This window comes from Eptatretus burgeri, chromosome 7 (assembly GCF_056783735.1).
Source record: "Eptatretus burgeri isolate ZD-2024b chromosome 7, Ebu_testis_v1, whole genome shotgun sequence".
NCBI lineage: Eukaryota > Metazoa > Chordata > Myxini > Myxiniformes > Myxinidae > Eptatretus > Eptatretus burgeri.
Window position 1 is genome coordinate 107,769,959 of NC_140967.1, and position 14,757 is coordinate 107,784,715.

The following is a 14,757-nucleotide window of genomic DNA, read 5'->3' on the forward strand; positions in this document are numbered from 1 at the left end:
GTGGAACCGGCTCTCGGGGTTCCGAGCACGACGGGCACATCGAATCAGATTTAAACTGTTTAGTCGAGCGACGAGGCCCGACGGCCCAAGCAAGTCGCTGAACTCTCTCGTGCTTTTCAATCGGAAAAATTTAAACTCCATGGGGGAAAAATATATATATATATATATATATATATATATATATATATATATATATATATATATATATATATATATATATATATATATATATATATATATATACACACACTCGTGGATCGAGAGGGTCAACACGCGGCGGATGGTGGTGCACGAAGGGAACACGTGTGAACGGATGAGGTGACCCGAGCGGTCATATTTGGGAAGCAACGATTCGCAAGCACGTGGCGGATCGTACACGGAAAAAGGAGTGTGTGTGTGTGTGTGTTTGTGTGTTTGTGTGTGTATGATTGTGTGTGTATGTGTGTGTGTGTGTGTATATGTGTGTGTGTTTGTGTGTGTGTGTTTGTGTGTGTATGTTTGTGTGTGTGTGTTTGTGTGTGTATGTTTGTGTGTGTATTTGTGTGTGTGTGTATGTTTGTGTGTGTGTGTTTGTGTGTATGTTTGTGTGTGTGTTTGTGTGTGTGTGTTTGTGTTTGTGTGTGTGTGTTTTGTGTGTGTGTTTTTGTGTGTGTGTTTGTGTGTTTTTGTGTGTGTGTATGATTGTGTGTGTGTATGTGTGTGTGTGTGTGTATGTGTGTGCGTGTATGTGTGTGTGTTTGTGTGTGTGTATGTTTGTGTGTGTGTGTTTGTGTGTGTGTGTTTGTGTGTATGTTTGTGTGTGTGTGTGTGTTTGTGTGTGTGTGTGTTTGTGTGTGTGTGTGTTTTGTGTGTGTTTTTGTGTGTGTGTTTGTGTGTTTTTGTGTGTGTGTATGTATGATTGTGTGTTTTTTGAGTGTGTGTGTATGTGTGTGTGTGTTTGTGTGTGTGTATGTTTGTGTGTGTGGACGCTTGCGTGTGGGTGAGTGTTTGTGTGTATGTTTGTGTGTACGGGTATTTGTGTGTGCTTTGTGTGTGTGTTTTTTGTGTGTGTGTTTGTGTGTGTTTTGTGTGTGTGTTTTTGTGTGTGTGTGTGTGTGTGTGTGTGTGTTTGTGTGTGTATGTTTGTGTGTGTATTTGTGTGTGTGTGTATGTGTGTGTATGTGTGTGTGTATGTGTGTGTGTGTGTGTGTGTGTGTGTGTGTGTGTGTGTGTGTGTGTGTGTGTGTGTGTGTGTGTGTGTGTGTGTGTGTACAAAAGAACGACGTTCATGTGCATGATGGACCCATTGAGCATCGATGAATAATATATTACACAAACGAGATAGCGTTTATCTGTTCCCTCATTATGCACCATGGAGTCAGGGTGAGGGGCACTTTGCACGGGGAAGATAAACAGCCGTAAAGAACAACAAAGAATCTCCTTGATAACTCATTTCTCTCGGTAATTCGTGGCGATTCCGAATGGAAAGCGTCGCCAGGAAATCCATCCCGTTCACATATTTGCAATGAGCAAGATAACACGATCTTTCTCCCGTATAAATTTTTGGAACGATTCCTTCATTTGTTGTGTAATTGAAGAAAGAAAATTCTCGTTCTCCATCTGAATACTTTTTGCGACGACGTGAAAATAACGAACGTTTGATCAAATCGGAGTGAGGAGAAAACGGAGTTCACACCTTGTGAAAAGACGTGGAAGAATTACCATAGTTGGGAATTGTAATTACAATGAGGATACAAGATAAGAACTCCATCGAGCACTGCGTCCACTCCGTCTCTCACCGCACCCACCCCGTCTCTCACCGCACCCACCCCGTCTCTCACCGCATCCACCCCATCTCGCACCACATCCACCCCATCTCGCACCACATCCACCCCATCTCACAATGCATCCACCACATCTCTCACTGCATCCTCCACATCTCTCACTGCATCCACCACATCTTTCACTGCATCCACAACATCTCGCACTGCATCCACCACATCGCGCACTGCATCCACCACATCTCGCACTGGATCCAACACATCCCGCAATGCATCCACCCTGTCTGGCACTACATCCACCCAGGCTCTCACCGCATCCACCCCGTCTCTCAGCGCATCCACCCCGTCTCTCACCGCACCCACCCCGTCTCTCACCGCACCCACCCCGTCTCTCACCGCACCCACCCCGTCTCTCACCGCACCCACCCCGTCTCTCACCGCACCCACCCCGTCTCTCACCGCACCCACCCCGTCTCTCACCGCACCCATCCCGTCTCTCACCGCACCGACCCCGTCTCGCACTGCATCCACCCCATCTCGCACCACATCCACCCCATCTCACAATGCATCCACCACATCTCTCACTGCCTCCTCCATATATCTCACTGCATCCACCACATCTCTCACTGCATCCACCACATCTCTCACTGCATCCACAACATCTCGCACTGCATCCACCACATCTCGCACTGGATCCAACACATCCCGCAATGCATCCACCCTGTCTGGCACTACATCCACCCAGGCTCTCACTGCATCCACCCCGTCTCTCAGCGCATCCACCCCGTCTCTCAGCGCATCCACCCCGTCTCTCACCGCACCCACCCCGTCTCTCACCGCACCCACCCCGTCTCTCACCGCATCCACCCCATCTCGCAATGCACACACCACGTCTCGGACCACATCCACCCTGTCTCGCAATGCACACCCACGTTTCGGACCGCACTCACCCAATCTCGTACCGCACTCAAACATCTCGCACCGCATCCACCCCGTCTCTCACCACACCAACCCTGTCTCTCACCACACCAACCCTGTCTCTCACCGCACCAACCTCATCTCTCACCGCACCAACCCCGTCTCTCACCGTATCCACCATGTCTCTCACCTCATCTACCCTGTCTCGCACCACATCCACCCCGTCTCGCACCGCATCCACCCCGTCTCGCACCACACCCACCCCGTCTCTCACCTCATCCACCCCGTCTCTCACCTCACCACCCCATCTCTCACCTCACCACCCCGTCTCACCGCATCCACACCATCTCTCACTGCATCCACCCCGTCTCTCACCGCACCAACCGCGTATCTCACCGCGTCCACCCCGTCTCTCACCACATCCATCCAGTCTTACCGCATCAACCCCGTCTCTCACCGCATCCACCTCGTCTATCACCACATCCACCCCGTCTCTCACTGCACCCACCCTGTCTCTCACGGAACCCAGGCCGTCTCTCACCACACCCACCCCGTCTCTCACGGCACCCAGGCCATCTCTCACGGCACCCACCCCGTCTCTCACGGCACCCACCCCGTCTCTCACGGCACCCACCCCGTCTCTCACGGCACCCACCCCGGCTCTCACCGCATCCACCCCGTCTCGCACCGCATCCACCACGTCTCGCACCGCATCCACCATGTCTCGCACCGCATCCACCCCGTCTGGCACCGCATCCACCCCGTCTGGCACCGCATCCACCCCGTCTGGCACCGCATCCACCCCGTCTGGCACCGCATCCACCCCGTCTGGCACCGCATCTACTCCGTCTGGTACCGCATCCACCCTGTCTGGCACCGCATCCACCCCGTCTCGCACAGCATCCACCACATCTCTCACCGCATCCACCACGTCTCTCACCGTGTCCCCCCTTCTCCCACCGCATCCACCCCGTCTCACACCGCATCCACCTCGTCTCAGTACAGCATCCACCACGTCTTGCGTCGCATCCACCCCGTCTCACAATGCACACACCACATCTCGGACCACATCCACCCTGTCTCGCAATGCACACCCACATCTCGGACCGCACTCACCCGGTCTCGTACCGCACTCACCTTGTCTCGCACCGCATCCACCCCGTCTCTCACCGCACCAACCCCGTCTCACCGCACCAATCCCGTCTCTCACCACATCCACCCCGTCTCTCACCTCATCCACCCCGTCTCTCACCGCATCCACCCCGTCTCTCACCTCATCCACCCCGTCTCTCACCTCATCCACCCCGTCTCTCACCTCATCCACCCCGTCTCTCACCTCATCCACCCAGTCTCTCCCCGCATCCACCCCATCTCTTGCTGCATCCACCCCTTCTCGCACTGCATCCACCCCTTCTCTCACCTCATCCACCCAGTCTCTCGCCTCATCCACCCAGTCTCTCTCCGCATCCACCACGTCTCGCACTGTATCCATCTCGTCTCGCACCACATCCACCTCATCTCGCAATGCATCCACCACAAATCGCACTGCATCCACCCCATGTCGCAATGCATCCACCCCATCTCGCAATGCATCCACCCCACCTCTCACCGCAACCACCCTGTCTCTCATCGCATCCACCCCATCTCTCACCACATCCACTTCACGGAATATGAGATACAGGTTGCGTGGTTTGTTACCCTCATTCACCTTGTGCAGGAGGAGCACAGGCTGCACCTTTTCCTGCACTTCCTTTGTTTTGGCGGATCTTTTAATGATCTTGCCCTTTGCTGTTAATCCGAATGTTTTGTGCAAAGCAAAAGTTTTCGTTTCAACACAATGTCGTTCGTAATCTTTGAGAAATGGACAACGCATTATACATCAAGGTGAAATGAATAGTTTGCTTTTATTTGTAAAGTTTACAAACACAGTGAATTTATACCTGCACTTGTTGCTATTAGTACAGGGGCTAAGCACCAGAATCTTTCAGTTTTTGCACAAAGCATGACACTTTGCACAGGGATACTACTACCCCTCGTGATCTTTAAAAAAAATGGACCCCAAAAAATCCATGCCCTCTTGTGGCCGCCATCTTGACTTTAAATATGGCTGCCATTTTAATTTGACTTTTTGTTATAACTTCAAAATTAAGCCACAAATAAAAGTTATTTTGAGGTCTAACCCTACATTTTCAGGATCAAGGAACTCATTTAAGTCATTTCCATACAAACCTGATGTCGGCCATTTTGAAATTCAAGATGGCGGCCACCAAATCGGAAAATATTGAATATCTCTGTTGTTAATCATGATAGAAACATAATTCAAACAGCAATTCCAATGTTTTCAGTGTCAATCAACCAGATGACATCTTTTTAAAGGGCATCAGATGCATCAAATACCATGCTGTGAGAGGCATATCTGATTATTTCATACCTGATTCCAATATGGGTAAAATGAAAACGAGAGAAGAACCTTCAGAGTGTAGGCTTTATTCCATTTGATTGAAGCCGCTTCTACGGGCACATCAGGGGATACAGGTGCAGCAAGGAGTACATAAGCAGTAAGGTATACACGTGCAACTAATCACCGCAAAATAAATCAGTATAAGCCCGGAGTCCGATATACTCTCAATTCTCACCATTGAACGAGCACCAAGTGAACCGCCGCCGTAAATGACAATGCCCCTGGGACAATCCCCCCTGACCGAGCGGAACCTCAGCTTTATCTATTCCGTGCTCGAGCCGTGCAACATGTGATCACACGTCACGACCTTCAATTCACCACATTTTCCCCGTCTTTAAAATGTAACTAGAGGCCCAACTAACGCACCATGATTACTTCAGCGCTACAGGAGTATACATTTCAAGCAACGCGAACTATCTAAACTACAGAAGCATACATGCCAGCAGTGAGGATTATTTTGAGTTTTAGGAGCATGGTAATGAGCATCGATATATTATGTAACGAGCATATAGGAGCATGAGCATCGAGGATGCCGATAATCCCCTTTACAGATTGAGTCGGCGAGGGGGTATTATCCGTCGACCTCTCCGGGAGTAAATGGCGGTTTCACTTGAGGGAGGCTTCCGATCCTCTTGGTGAGCCTTGACTCGTGCCGGGGATGACTCCCCGATCACTCTCGGGTGGAACGCGGCAGCTCCGTCGCCACCATTCTTGGGTGGAGTTCCTGGGGGGGGGACACCTGGGGAGGGGATGTCAGAGGGAGGAGTGCCAGATGGTGGTGTACCTGCGGGAGGAGTACCTGAGGGAGCCAAATGGCGAACCGACACAGTGGTCTCCCTGCCATCCGGGAGCCTGACATGAGCATACTCTGGATTAGTATCGATGAGTTCGACCTCTTCCACCATGGGTTCATACTTGCTTTGTCGTACCGGGCGTTTCATGAACACTGTTCCGGGATGGGTTAGCCAGTTGGGCACCGATTGGCCGTCAACATAATGCCGCTGGTGAGTAAACATTCGTTCATGAGGAGTTGCATTGGTGGACGTGCAGAGCAAAGAGCATATGGAATTCAGAGCGTCGAGAAGGGTAACCTCCCACTGCTCGGGCCCCAGTCCTCTCGATTTCAGCGCCAGAGTTACGGCTTTCCAAATAACTCCATTATATCGTTCCACCTGCCCATTACCCTGTGGGTTGTAACCCGTCGTTCGACTAGTTGCTATGCCGTGCTCTAATAGGAATTGTTTTAGCCCGGCCGACATGAAACACGGCCCTCTGTCTGAATGTATGTACGAAGGTTTCCCAAACATAGCGAAGAGGTCAGACAGACATTTCACGACAGTGCCCGAGGTCATATCCGAGCACGGAAATGCGAAAGGGAATCTTGAATATTCATCAACAACAGTGAATATGTATCTGTTGTCTGTCTCGGTCGGCAGGGGCCCTTTGAAGTCAATGTTTAGTCTCTCGAAGGGAGAAGTGGCCTTGATCAATCTGCCAGAAGCCGCGCCATATAATCTGGGTTTTAGTTCAGCACAAACAGGGCATGAAGCATTCATTTGTTTAATATCTTCAATAGAATAGGGAAGGTTTTGTCTGCGCACGAAATGTGCCATTCTGGTTACCCCCGGGTGGCACAGAGACACATGGAGGTCTTGCAAAGCCCGACTGATTGTCGCCGAACAGTATACCCGAGAGAAGGTGTCTGCAGCAGGGTTTTCCCTCCCGGGCCGGTAAACTATGTCGTAACTATAGCAGGCTAGGTCTATCCGCCATCTCATAATTTTTTCATTCTTAATTTTCCCGTTATTTTTCCCATCAAACATGAATGCCACGGATCGTTGGTCCGTGACGAGCGTGAAATGGTTTCCCAGTAAATAGTGTCTCCTTTTACGTAGGGCTTCGACGATGGCGTACGCTTCCTTCTCTATTGCCGAGTGTCTCTGCTCGCTTCCAGAGAGGGTTCTCGAGAAGAACGCGACGGGTCACCCAGACTGATTAAGCGTAGCAGCTATCGCGTGATCAGAAGCATCTGTTTCCACCACGAAGGGCACCGAGCTATCGATCGATAATACCACGGAATTACTGATATCATCTTTGAGGCTGTGGAAAGCTTTTACAACAGCGGCATCTGGTGGGAAGTTTTTGCAATGCACTAGGGGATGTATTTTCTCGGAGTATTGGGAAATCCATCTTGCATAGTAAGCGAACATGCCGATCACCCGGCGCATTGTCTGCAGGTCCTGAGGTGGGGGTAGCTCACGAAGTGGGCGCAATCGTTCAGGATCAGGCTTAATCGTGCCGTCGGCTATTGTGTAGCCGAGAAGGTCAATTGACCTTGCCGAGAATACGCATTTCTCGTAGTTGAGGGTCAGATTATATTTTTTAGCAATGCTCAAGAATCTGTCCAGATTCATATCATGTTCCCCCTGATCCCTACCGCACACTATGACATTGTCCACGTAAACAAAAAGTGTCTTTGAGGTTTTCATCTGAGATGATGTCGTCCATAACTCGTTGGAAGCAAGCTACTCCATTCGTGACACCGAACGGAATCCTCCTGAATTGGTAGAGGCGTCTACCTGCCTGGAATGCGGTGTAAGGTTTGTCTTCCTCTCGGATGGGAATTTGATGATAGGCGCTTCGCAAATCGATGGTGCTGAATATCTTATAATTGGCCACGTGTTCGACCATCTCGTCTATGCGCGGCAAAGGGTAGGCATCGAGTTGGGTGAAACGATTGACCGTTTGGGAATAATCGACAACCATTCGTTTCTTATGATTCTGATTGGCGGTGACCAACACCTATGCACGCCATGGCGAATCGCTCGGTTCTATAATTCCTTCTTCCAGTAATCACTTGGTCTCTGAAGTGATGAAGTTCATATCAGCAGTGGTATATCACCGCGATTTGATCGCTATCGGTTTACAGACCGGCGACAAGTTAGCAAACAGCTGGGGGGACGTTACCGCTGCGGTGGTCAAAGCATTTAAAATTAGACGAGGTTTGCTTCCTCCAAAGGGTATTTCGACGCTCGTGTGCTGCTTGAGGACATTATGACCCAGAATTACGTCTGCGCATAAATCACGAAGCACCAGTACCCTTACATCCCGATGCGTGTACCCTTTTACGTCCAATTCAACATTGCAGTACCCTCGTACGCGGGACTGTAGTGATGTGGCGGCCATGCATACCGTATTGTCTGTCGGGTGGATCTTCCATTTCCTGCCCTTCACTAGCGAGCTGTTGACGAAACTTTCAGAGCTACCGGTATCAATCAGAGCCTCAGCCATATGCCCGTTAATTCGTACGTTGATGATAGCCTTGGATAGATTCCCCGGTGAGGCTGCAGTTAGTTTCTTTTGTGAGTAGAGAGCCCCAGAAGTGGGTTTATTTCTCCTTAGAGTAGATTTACATACCCTGGCATAATGCCCTTTCTTGTCACAATTCATGCATGTGGCATCTCTGGCGGGGCATTTGTGGCAGGGGTGTCTTTTGTACCCACAAAAGAAGCATTTACCAACCGGAGTAGTTGCTGAGGAGTTTGACGAGGTCTGAGTATCCGACTCCTCGGGTTTTTCTCCATCCCCTGTGTCAGGCTGTGTCTGTGTCTGTGGGGTTCCTTGAGTTTCCACCATAGCGGCGTTCATTAGCAGCATCGGTGTCCCAAATGACTCAGATTGCTGCTGAGCCGTATCCATCGCTCGAGCCTGGTCGACTACCTTTTCAAGAGTGGGTTGCGCTTTCTCTAGTAAGCGTTGCCGTATGTGGGCTGATCTGAGTCCTTGGATAAATGCCTCCCGGGTCGCTTCATTTCGGTGTTCCTCGGCGTTTACGGCCCGGAAGCTGCCGTCTTTTCCCAGCTGTTTCAGAGCTTGCAGGAACTGATCGATTGTCTCCCCGGCTGCTTGCTTGCATGTGTTGAGAAGATGTCGTATGTATACCTCGTTCTTGCGCTTCATGTAGAGCGCCTGCAGCACGTCGATCGCTGCTTTGTAGGTGTCACACTCCGAGAAGAGCCAATATACGCTGGGCGAGACATGATTCACAAGGGCGGCCAATTTGTCGGCTCCCTCTTCGATGATGGTCAGATAGTGTGAGAAGGAACGGAACCAATGCGACCATTTCATTTCTGAGTCAGTCGCGTTTGGGTCTGCGTCGAACCTCTCTGGTTTGTAGATCTTGTCCATCGTTGGTTGAGAGAGCCAAGAAAACCAAATGGAATAAATTGAAATGAAAACGAGAGAAGAACCTTCAGAGTGTAGGCTTTATTCCATTTGATTGAAGCCGCTTCTACGGGCACATCAGGGGATACAGGTGCAGCAAGGAGTACATAAGCAGTAAGGTATACACGTGCAACTAATCACCGCAAAATAAATCAGTATAAGCCCGGAGTCCGATATACTCTCAATTCTCACCATTCAACGAGCACCAAGTGAACCGCCGCCATAAACGACAATGCCCCTAGGACAATCCCCCCGACCGAGCGGAACCTTAGCTTTATCTATTCCATCCTCGAGCCGTGCAACATGTGATCACACGTCACGACCTTCAATTCACCACAATGGGTGTGAAAGTGAAAAAGGTCAATATTCCATATTTCAGTTGAATGCAAACAACTCGTGAATATATCAATCATTTAAGAACATACCGAGATCATTTTAGGAACAAACCTTGACAGCTGGTCAAGGATGCCAGAGATTATTGAATGAACCCCTATAGGTGCCCCCTAGTGGCAGAAAAATCACAACCATGCCACCTATATAGGTTTTTCTGGTCTCTCATTGTCACCGATGATGCAGTTACCTTAATTTTCCTGTGAAGAGAGTTATACTTCATAACAAGTGCCACCACATATGTACAGGGCAGTGCAAACTGGCTTTATCATGGAATTTGTTCTACAACATTTGCAGTTCCCTTTGCAGGACTTAGTACACTTGCATGCAATAAGCTCGAGGCAAGCTTTCTCGGCAATAGGTAGAACTGTCCACTTTAGGCCTGAAATTGTCCTGATCGGTCTCCCAGCCCCAGTCAGACGGACTGGGAACTGTTTGCAGCTGTTCAAGGCATTGTCCCCAGATATGTCCGGCTTGATATACTGATCTTGTGTGCTCCTCGAGGGCTGCCTTTGTAGGCGGAATGTTATCAAGAGTCCTTGACATTCTGGAAAACAGTGTCATTCTTGCAGTGTTCACATTAACATCATCACTGGTACAACAGTACAGGAGCACAACAAAGCATTCAAGTTTTTCCATGATATTCTCCAGTAGAATTAGTGACACTGGTGATGACAAGAATGCAAAACACTCAGTGATCTCTGGCCACGCATGCCAGGTATTCCATGCAGACTTCTTGCCATTATTTACAAAGGAGAATGTAGTGTCACATCCTGAGAAAGCATGAAAACAGGGCAAACCTTTTGCCATTTCAGGGCCAATTGCTGTTGCTATCTCATGCATGGGAATGTATTGGAATTCCTTTCCTGTTCCAAACGCTATCCATAGTTTTTTCAAGGGTTTCCAAGTTCTGAAAATGAGCCACAGCGAAAACAACAACGTCTGTGTCAACAGTCCTGATCATCACATCTTTAAAATCAGAAATAAGGGCATCGATCACATGGAGTAGAATCCTGGTGTCAGCCTCCTCATGTGAGCAAGGCTGTAGTCCATCCAAGTTGTGGTTCATATTAGAGCTGACAACTGACTCATGAACAGTGGATATGATAACCCTGTCACCAGTGTCCTTTGACACACTCTCAGCACCTAGGAACTGGAAGAGTTCATCCTTGTTGTCATCATTGCAAAGGAAGTTTTTCCAATTGCCTGGCAGCTTCACATTTGGAGACTCACGTCTACGAGCCCCTGTCCCTCTATTTTCTCTTGCTGTAAGCTTCAAAGTGTTTCTCCGATAAACATCCCAAACAATATCGATTCAAAGAGACCTTTCTAGCTCTGAAACTACATTTGGTACAAATACCTCCCTGGCATATTCCCCAAAGGTCCTGGATTCTCCAACTGGCAGAAAGTGCACCACTGCAGCACCATCAAGTATTCTTACTTCAGCAGTTGGGGTATTCAAGTAGGCTGATTTTCCCGGGATTCAAGACATCCGAGGAGATCAGATGTCTTTCCTTGCCTAAGTTTCCCTGCTGTAGATAATGATGGTGGAAATTTCGGATTCCCGTGCTTGAAAACTTCTTCAAGATTTCCTTCTCTTGACTGGCTACCGATGTACAATCTAGCAAACAAAGAACAGTCACTCTTGAGTTCAGAGATCTGCTTATCCTTCGATTGGGCTGCCTTATTCGGTTGACTGAATTGTGGAAATGTGTTCCTTGATATTGGTGCACTGACTGGTGTTTCATTTTTTAAGAGCCTGTCCTCAATGAAAGTACTGTACTGTTTTTCTGCTGTTGCATGAATCTGTTGGATGGTTTCAACAACAGTCATCGGCATGATTTCCTGGGTGTGTAATGTAAGCAAATCCTTACTACAATCAAGAAATGGATTTCCTAATTCTTCTTAGGTAGAGACAAGACCACAAACATCTTCAAAAAAGGATTTCTGCGAACTATGGGTTTTTGTTTGTGATGCTTGTCATCAGCATCGTTACCATCATTGGGATCAAACTGTTCTTCAAATTCAGCTATTACGGCTGACAACTGAGGGCTAGCCATCATCCATCTCCGTAGGGCACCAGGGTTTTCGGTGAGGCTGATGGCACCCCATCACCTTTCACACGCACATTCAGATGTTCATGGGCTTGGTCAAGTCCTATGGCAGAGAATGAATGTCCTGTTTTATTTGAAGTAAAGGCACCACGCATGAACTGCTCAGAAACATCTGGACATCCTTGGTGAAGGGTGGTCATGTCACGTATGTGCACAGGAACCCATCTTATATAGTGTACATGATCCATTGCAAAGAACCATGGGGCCAATTTAGCCAAGGATTCTGTGTATAACTCGAAATCAGATGTCTGAAGTGATCTAATGAAAGCAAGCAATGATAACTAAAGGTCCTTTGAATTTCACGAGGTTTGTTTCAAATGATTGAAAACCTGTTCCAGTCCCTTCGACATGACCTAATTATCATCCTCGCCAGGGCTGTGAAAGTGATTCGGATGTTGTCCTCTGACAAAGAATGCACAAGGTCCAGTCTATTGGTGGCCTCTGGACTTCAGCTACATCACTTGGTTTAACGAGCTGGAACTGTTTCTCCATCATTCACACCATGTCATTGCAACCTGAAAGTAAAGAACTTTTATTTAGTAATGTTATCTCAATGTTTTCACTTATTTCAATGCTAAATTTGTGCCATATGCCTTGAGATGCCAATTTTCTCACAACAAAGGCATGAAACAAAGAATAATAAATGAACAAATATAATTTAGACACATCATATCCTGTGTTTAGAGCAGTATCATACAACAAATATCGACGAAATGCCATATTTATAATGAAGATGGTGGCCACTAGGGGGCACAGATTTTTGGGGTCCATTTTTTTAAATATCCCCAGGGGTAGTAGTATCCCTGTGCAAAGTTTCATGCTTTCTGCAAAAACTGAACGATTCTGGTGAAAATCCTGCCTTAGCCGCTGAACTATCTAGGGACCGAGCCACAGAGTTTCCCTCCTGCTCGAAGGATCGTCTTAAACTCAAGAACATTCTGCCTGATGTTTATAACGTCACAAAAGTACAGCACGTTCACATGTTGATGACGGGTTGCTTTGAACATTTCGTCATTCTGGCATTTATTCTCACCGGAAACGACGATGAAAACGGGGGAATCATTGCTGGTAGTTTGATGGGTCCGAGAGGACTCGTGCATTATTCTACTGTGGCTTGGGGTGGCTTGGGGTGGTGGGGTCACACAAGCTCATTGGGGGGCTGTTAGGACTCATAGGGTCTTGTACAATATGCCGCATACTTCCGCAAGGATGAACACTTTACATTTTGTGTCCCACTCATAGTCGGATCTGAATCCGAACCTTAAGAAAATCGAACTTGCTTGTTCTTGTCTCCTAAGCAATTCATCCACAACTTTTTGTGCATGCATCCACAACAGCATGAAATATCATGCTCACAGACAGCCAGATAGACATATAGGAGTGAAAACATAACCCTCGTCCACCATCGGTGGCACAGGTGATCAATGACTGGATGACATGCACGACAGTGCAGACACCACTCTCGGTGGGTCATTTATCACTTTATTCTTTTATTTGTTTTTTTTAACGAATTTTTTTTTCCTCCTTATTCTTGAACAACAAACATCCTTTTTACCTGAAAAGTCACCCTTGTTTGATATTTGTTTTTTTGCTTATGGCTCATGGGATTACCAATCAGGCCTCAGACACTGGTGTGATGATAATTGTCAAAGCAGTTTTGAAATTTGTGATGGAGTAATTTTTGAGGAATAAACCATGGGGTGCAAAGAACTATATGGTACCTGTGGTGTGTCCAAATGGACTCGTACGATCTTCGACAGCGCCTTGAGGAGGGTTGAGGGGGCATGGTCCATAAGGACTCATAAAATCGTCTGCAGTGCAGAACTTGCAATCTGTATTGGCAGCACAAGAGAACAAAAACACGAGATTAAAATGGTTCAAGTTGTCCACCGACAAAGATCACGAAGTGCTGGCGTTTTGCCCCGTACCCTTAATCGGAGCAAAATTGTCTTCAGTGCTTTGGGCCGATGTCCTGAGGACTCCTTCAATCTTCTCCATTGTAGGGATGGGTCTCCGCTGATTCACAGATCTTTTATGGTTCGCTGGGTCCAGGGGAACTCGTAACATTTCACAGAATCATGACACCGATGATCTCACATTACGAGTCCACTTCAGCAAAAACAAAATATTCTATTCAAGATATATAATGACTTCAGAAACGTTGTACACAATATGGTGTTCCCTCTCCACTATGAATTTGATCGACCGACATTTTATTCTATGCAATTGGTCACGGAAGACAGAAAGTGTACAATCAAAGCAGCTTGAAGTCAATATAGAAAAGAAAAAAAACCCAAACACCCCGAAATGTTCCCAAAAATGATGAAGAGGACCAAAGCCCTGCACGCGTTACATGCATGTGTATGACGTGTGTCTGCCTGGTGTAACATGTATCTGCATTATATTGTATGTGTTTCCATTTCAAATTTGCTCCATCATGGTAAGATTTGTGTGCCACAAGTATAATGCTGATCGAACACGAACCATCCACGTTAATGCTAATCAGTACCGTGCATGCTCAATGTACACGAACTACAGAATAAAACTTATCAAACAAACTGATCCAGATGATGCCAGCACAAACTGATCCGGATTATACCAGCACAAACTGATCCGGATTATACCAGCACAAACTGATCCGGATTATACCAGCACAAACTGATCCGGATTATACCAGCACAAACTGATCCGGATTATGCCAGCACAAACTGATCCGAATTATGCCAGCACGATCTCATCCGGATTATGTCAGCACAAACTGATCCGGATTATGCCAGCACAAACTGATCCACAATATACCAGCACAAACTGATCCGGATTATACCAGCACAAACTGATCCACATTATACCAGCACAAACTGATCTGGATTATACCAGCATGAACTGGTCA

General features: G+C 47.7%; 2 protein-coding genes across 3 annotated transcripts in view; one reads left to right on the top strand and one right to left on the bottom strand.

Moving 5' to 3' along the window:
- The window catches only part of LOC147024059 (iroquois-class homeodomain protein irx-1-A-like), a 103,734-nt gene that overhangs the window by 5,057 nt on the left and 83,920 nt on the right, over positions 1 to 14,757 (top strand). The window lies entirely within an intron of this gene.
- Positions 5,156 to 14,493, bottom strand: LOC147024060 (uncharacterized). Of its 2 annotated transcripts, none has more exons than XM_085890231.1 (3): positions 13,796 to 14,493; positions 13,589 to 13,699; positions 5,156 to 9,430 (listed from the first exon to the last, which is right to left on the bottom strand). In XM_085890231.1, the coding sequence occupies exon 3, from the start codon at positions 9,325 to 9,327 to the stop codon at positions 8,038 to 8,040; it is 1,290 nt and encodes a 429-aa protein (XP_085746357.1). In that variant the 5' UTR covers positions 9,328 to 9,430; positions 13,589 to 13,699; positions 13,796 to 14,493; the 3' UTR covers positions 5,156 to 8,037. The 2 variants fall into 2 exon arrangements, with proteins under 2 accessions (XP_085746357.1, XP_085746356.1); XM_085890230.1 differs by having other exon boundaries at positions 5,156 to 10,300.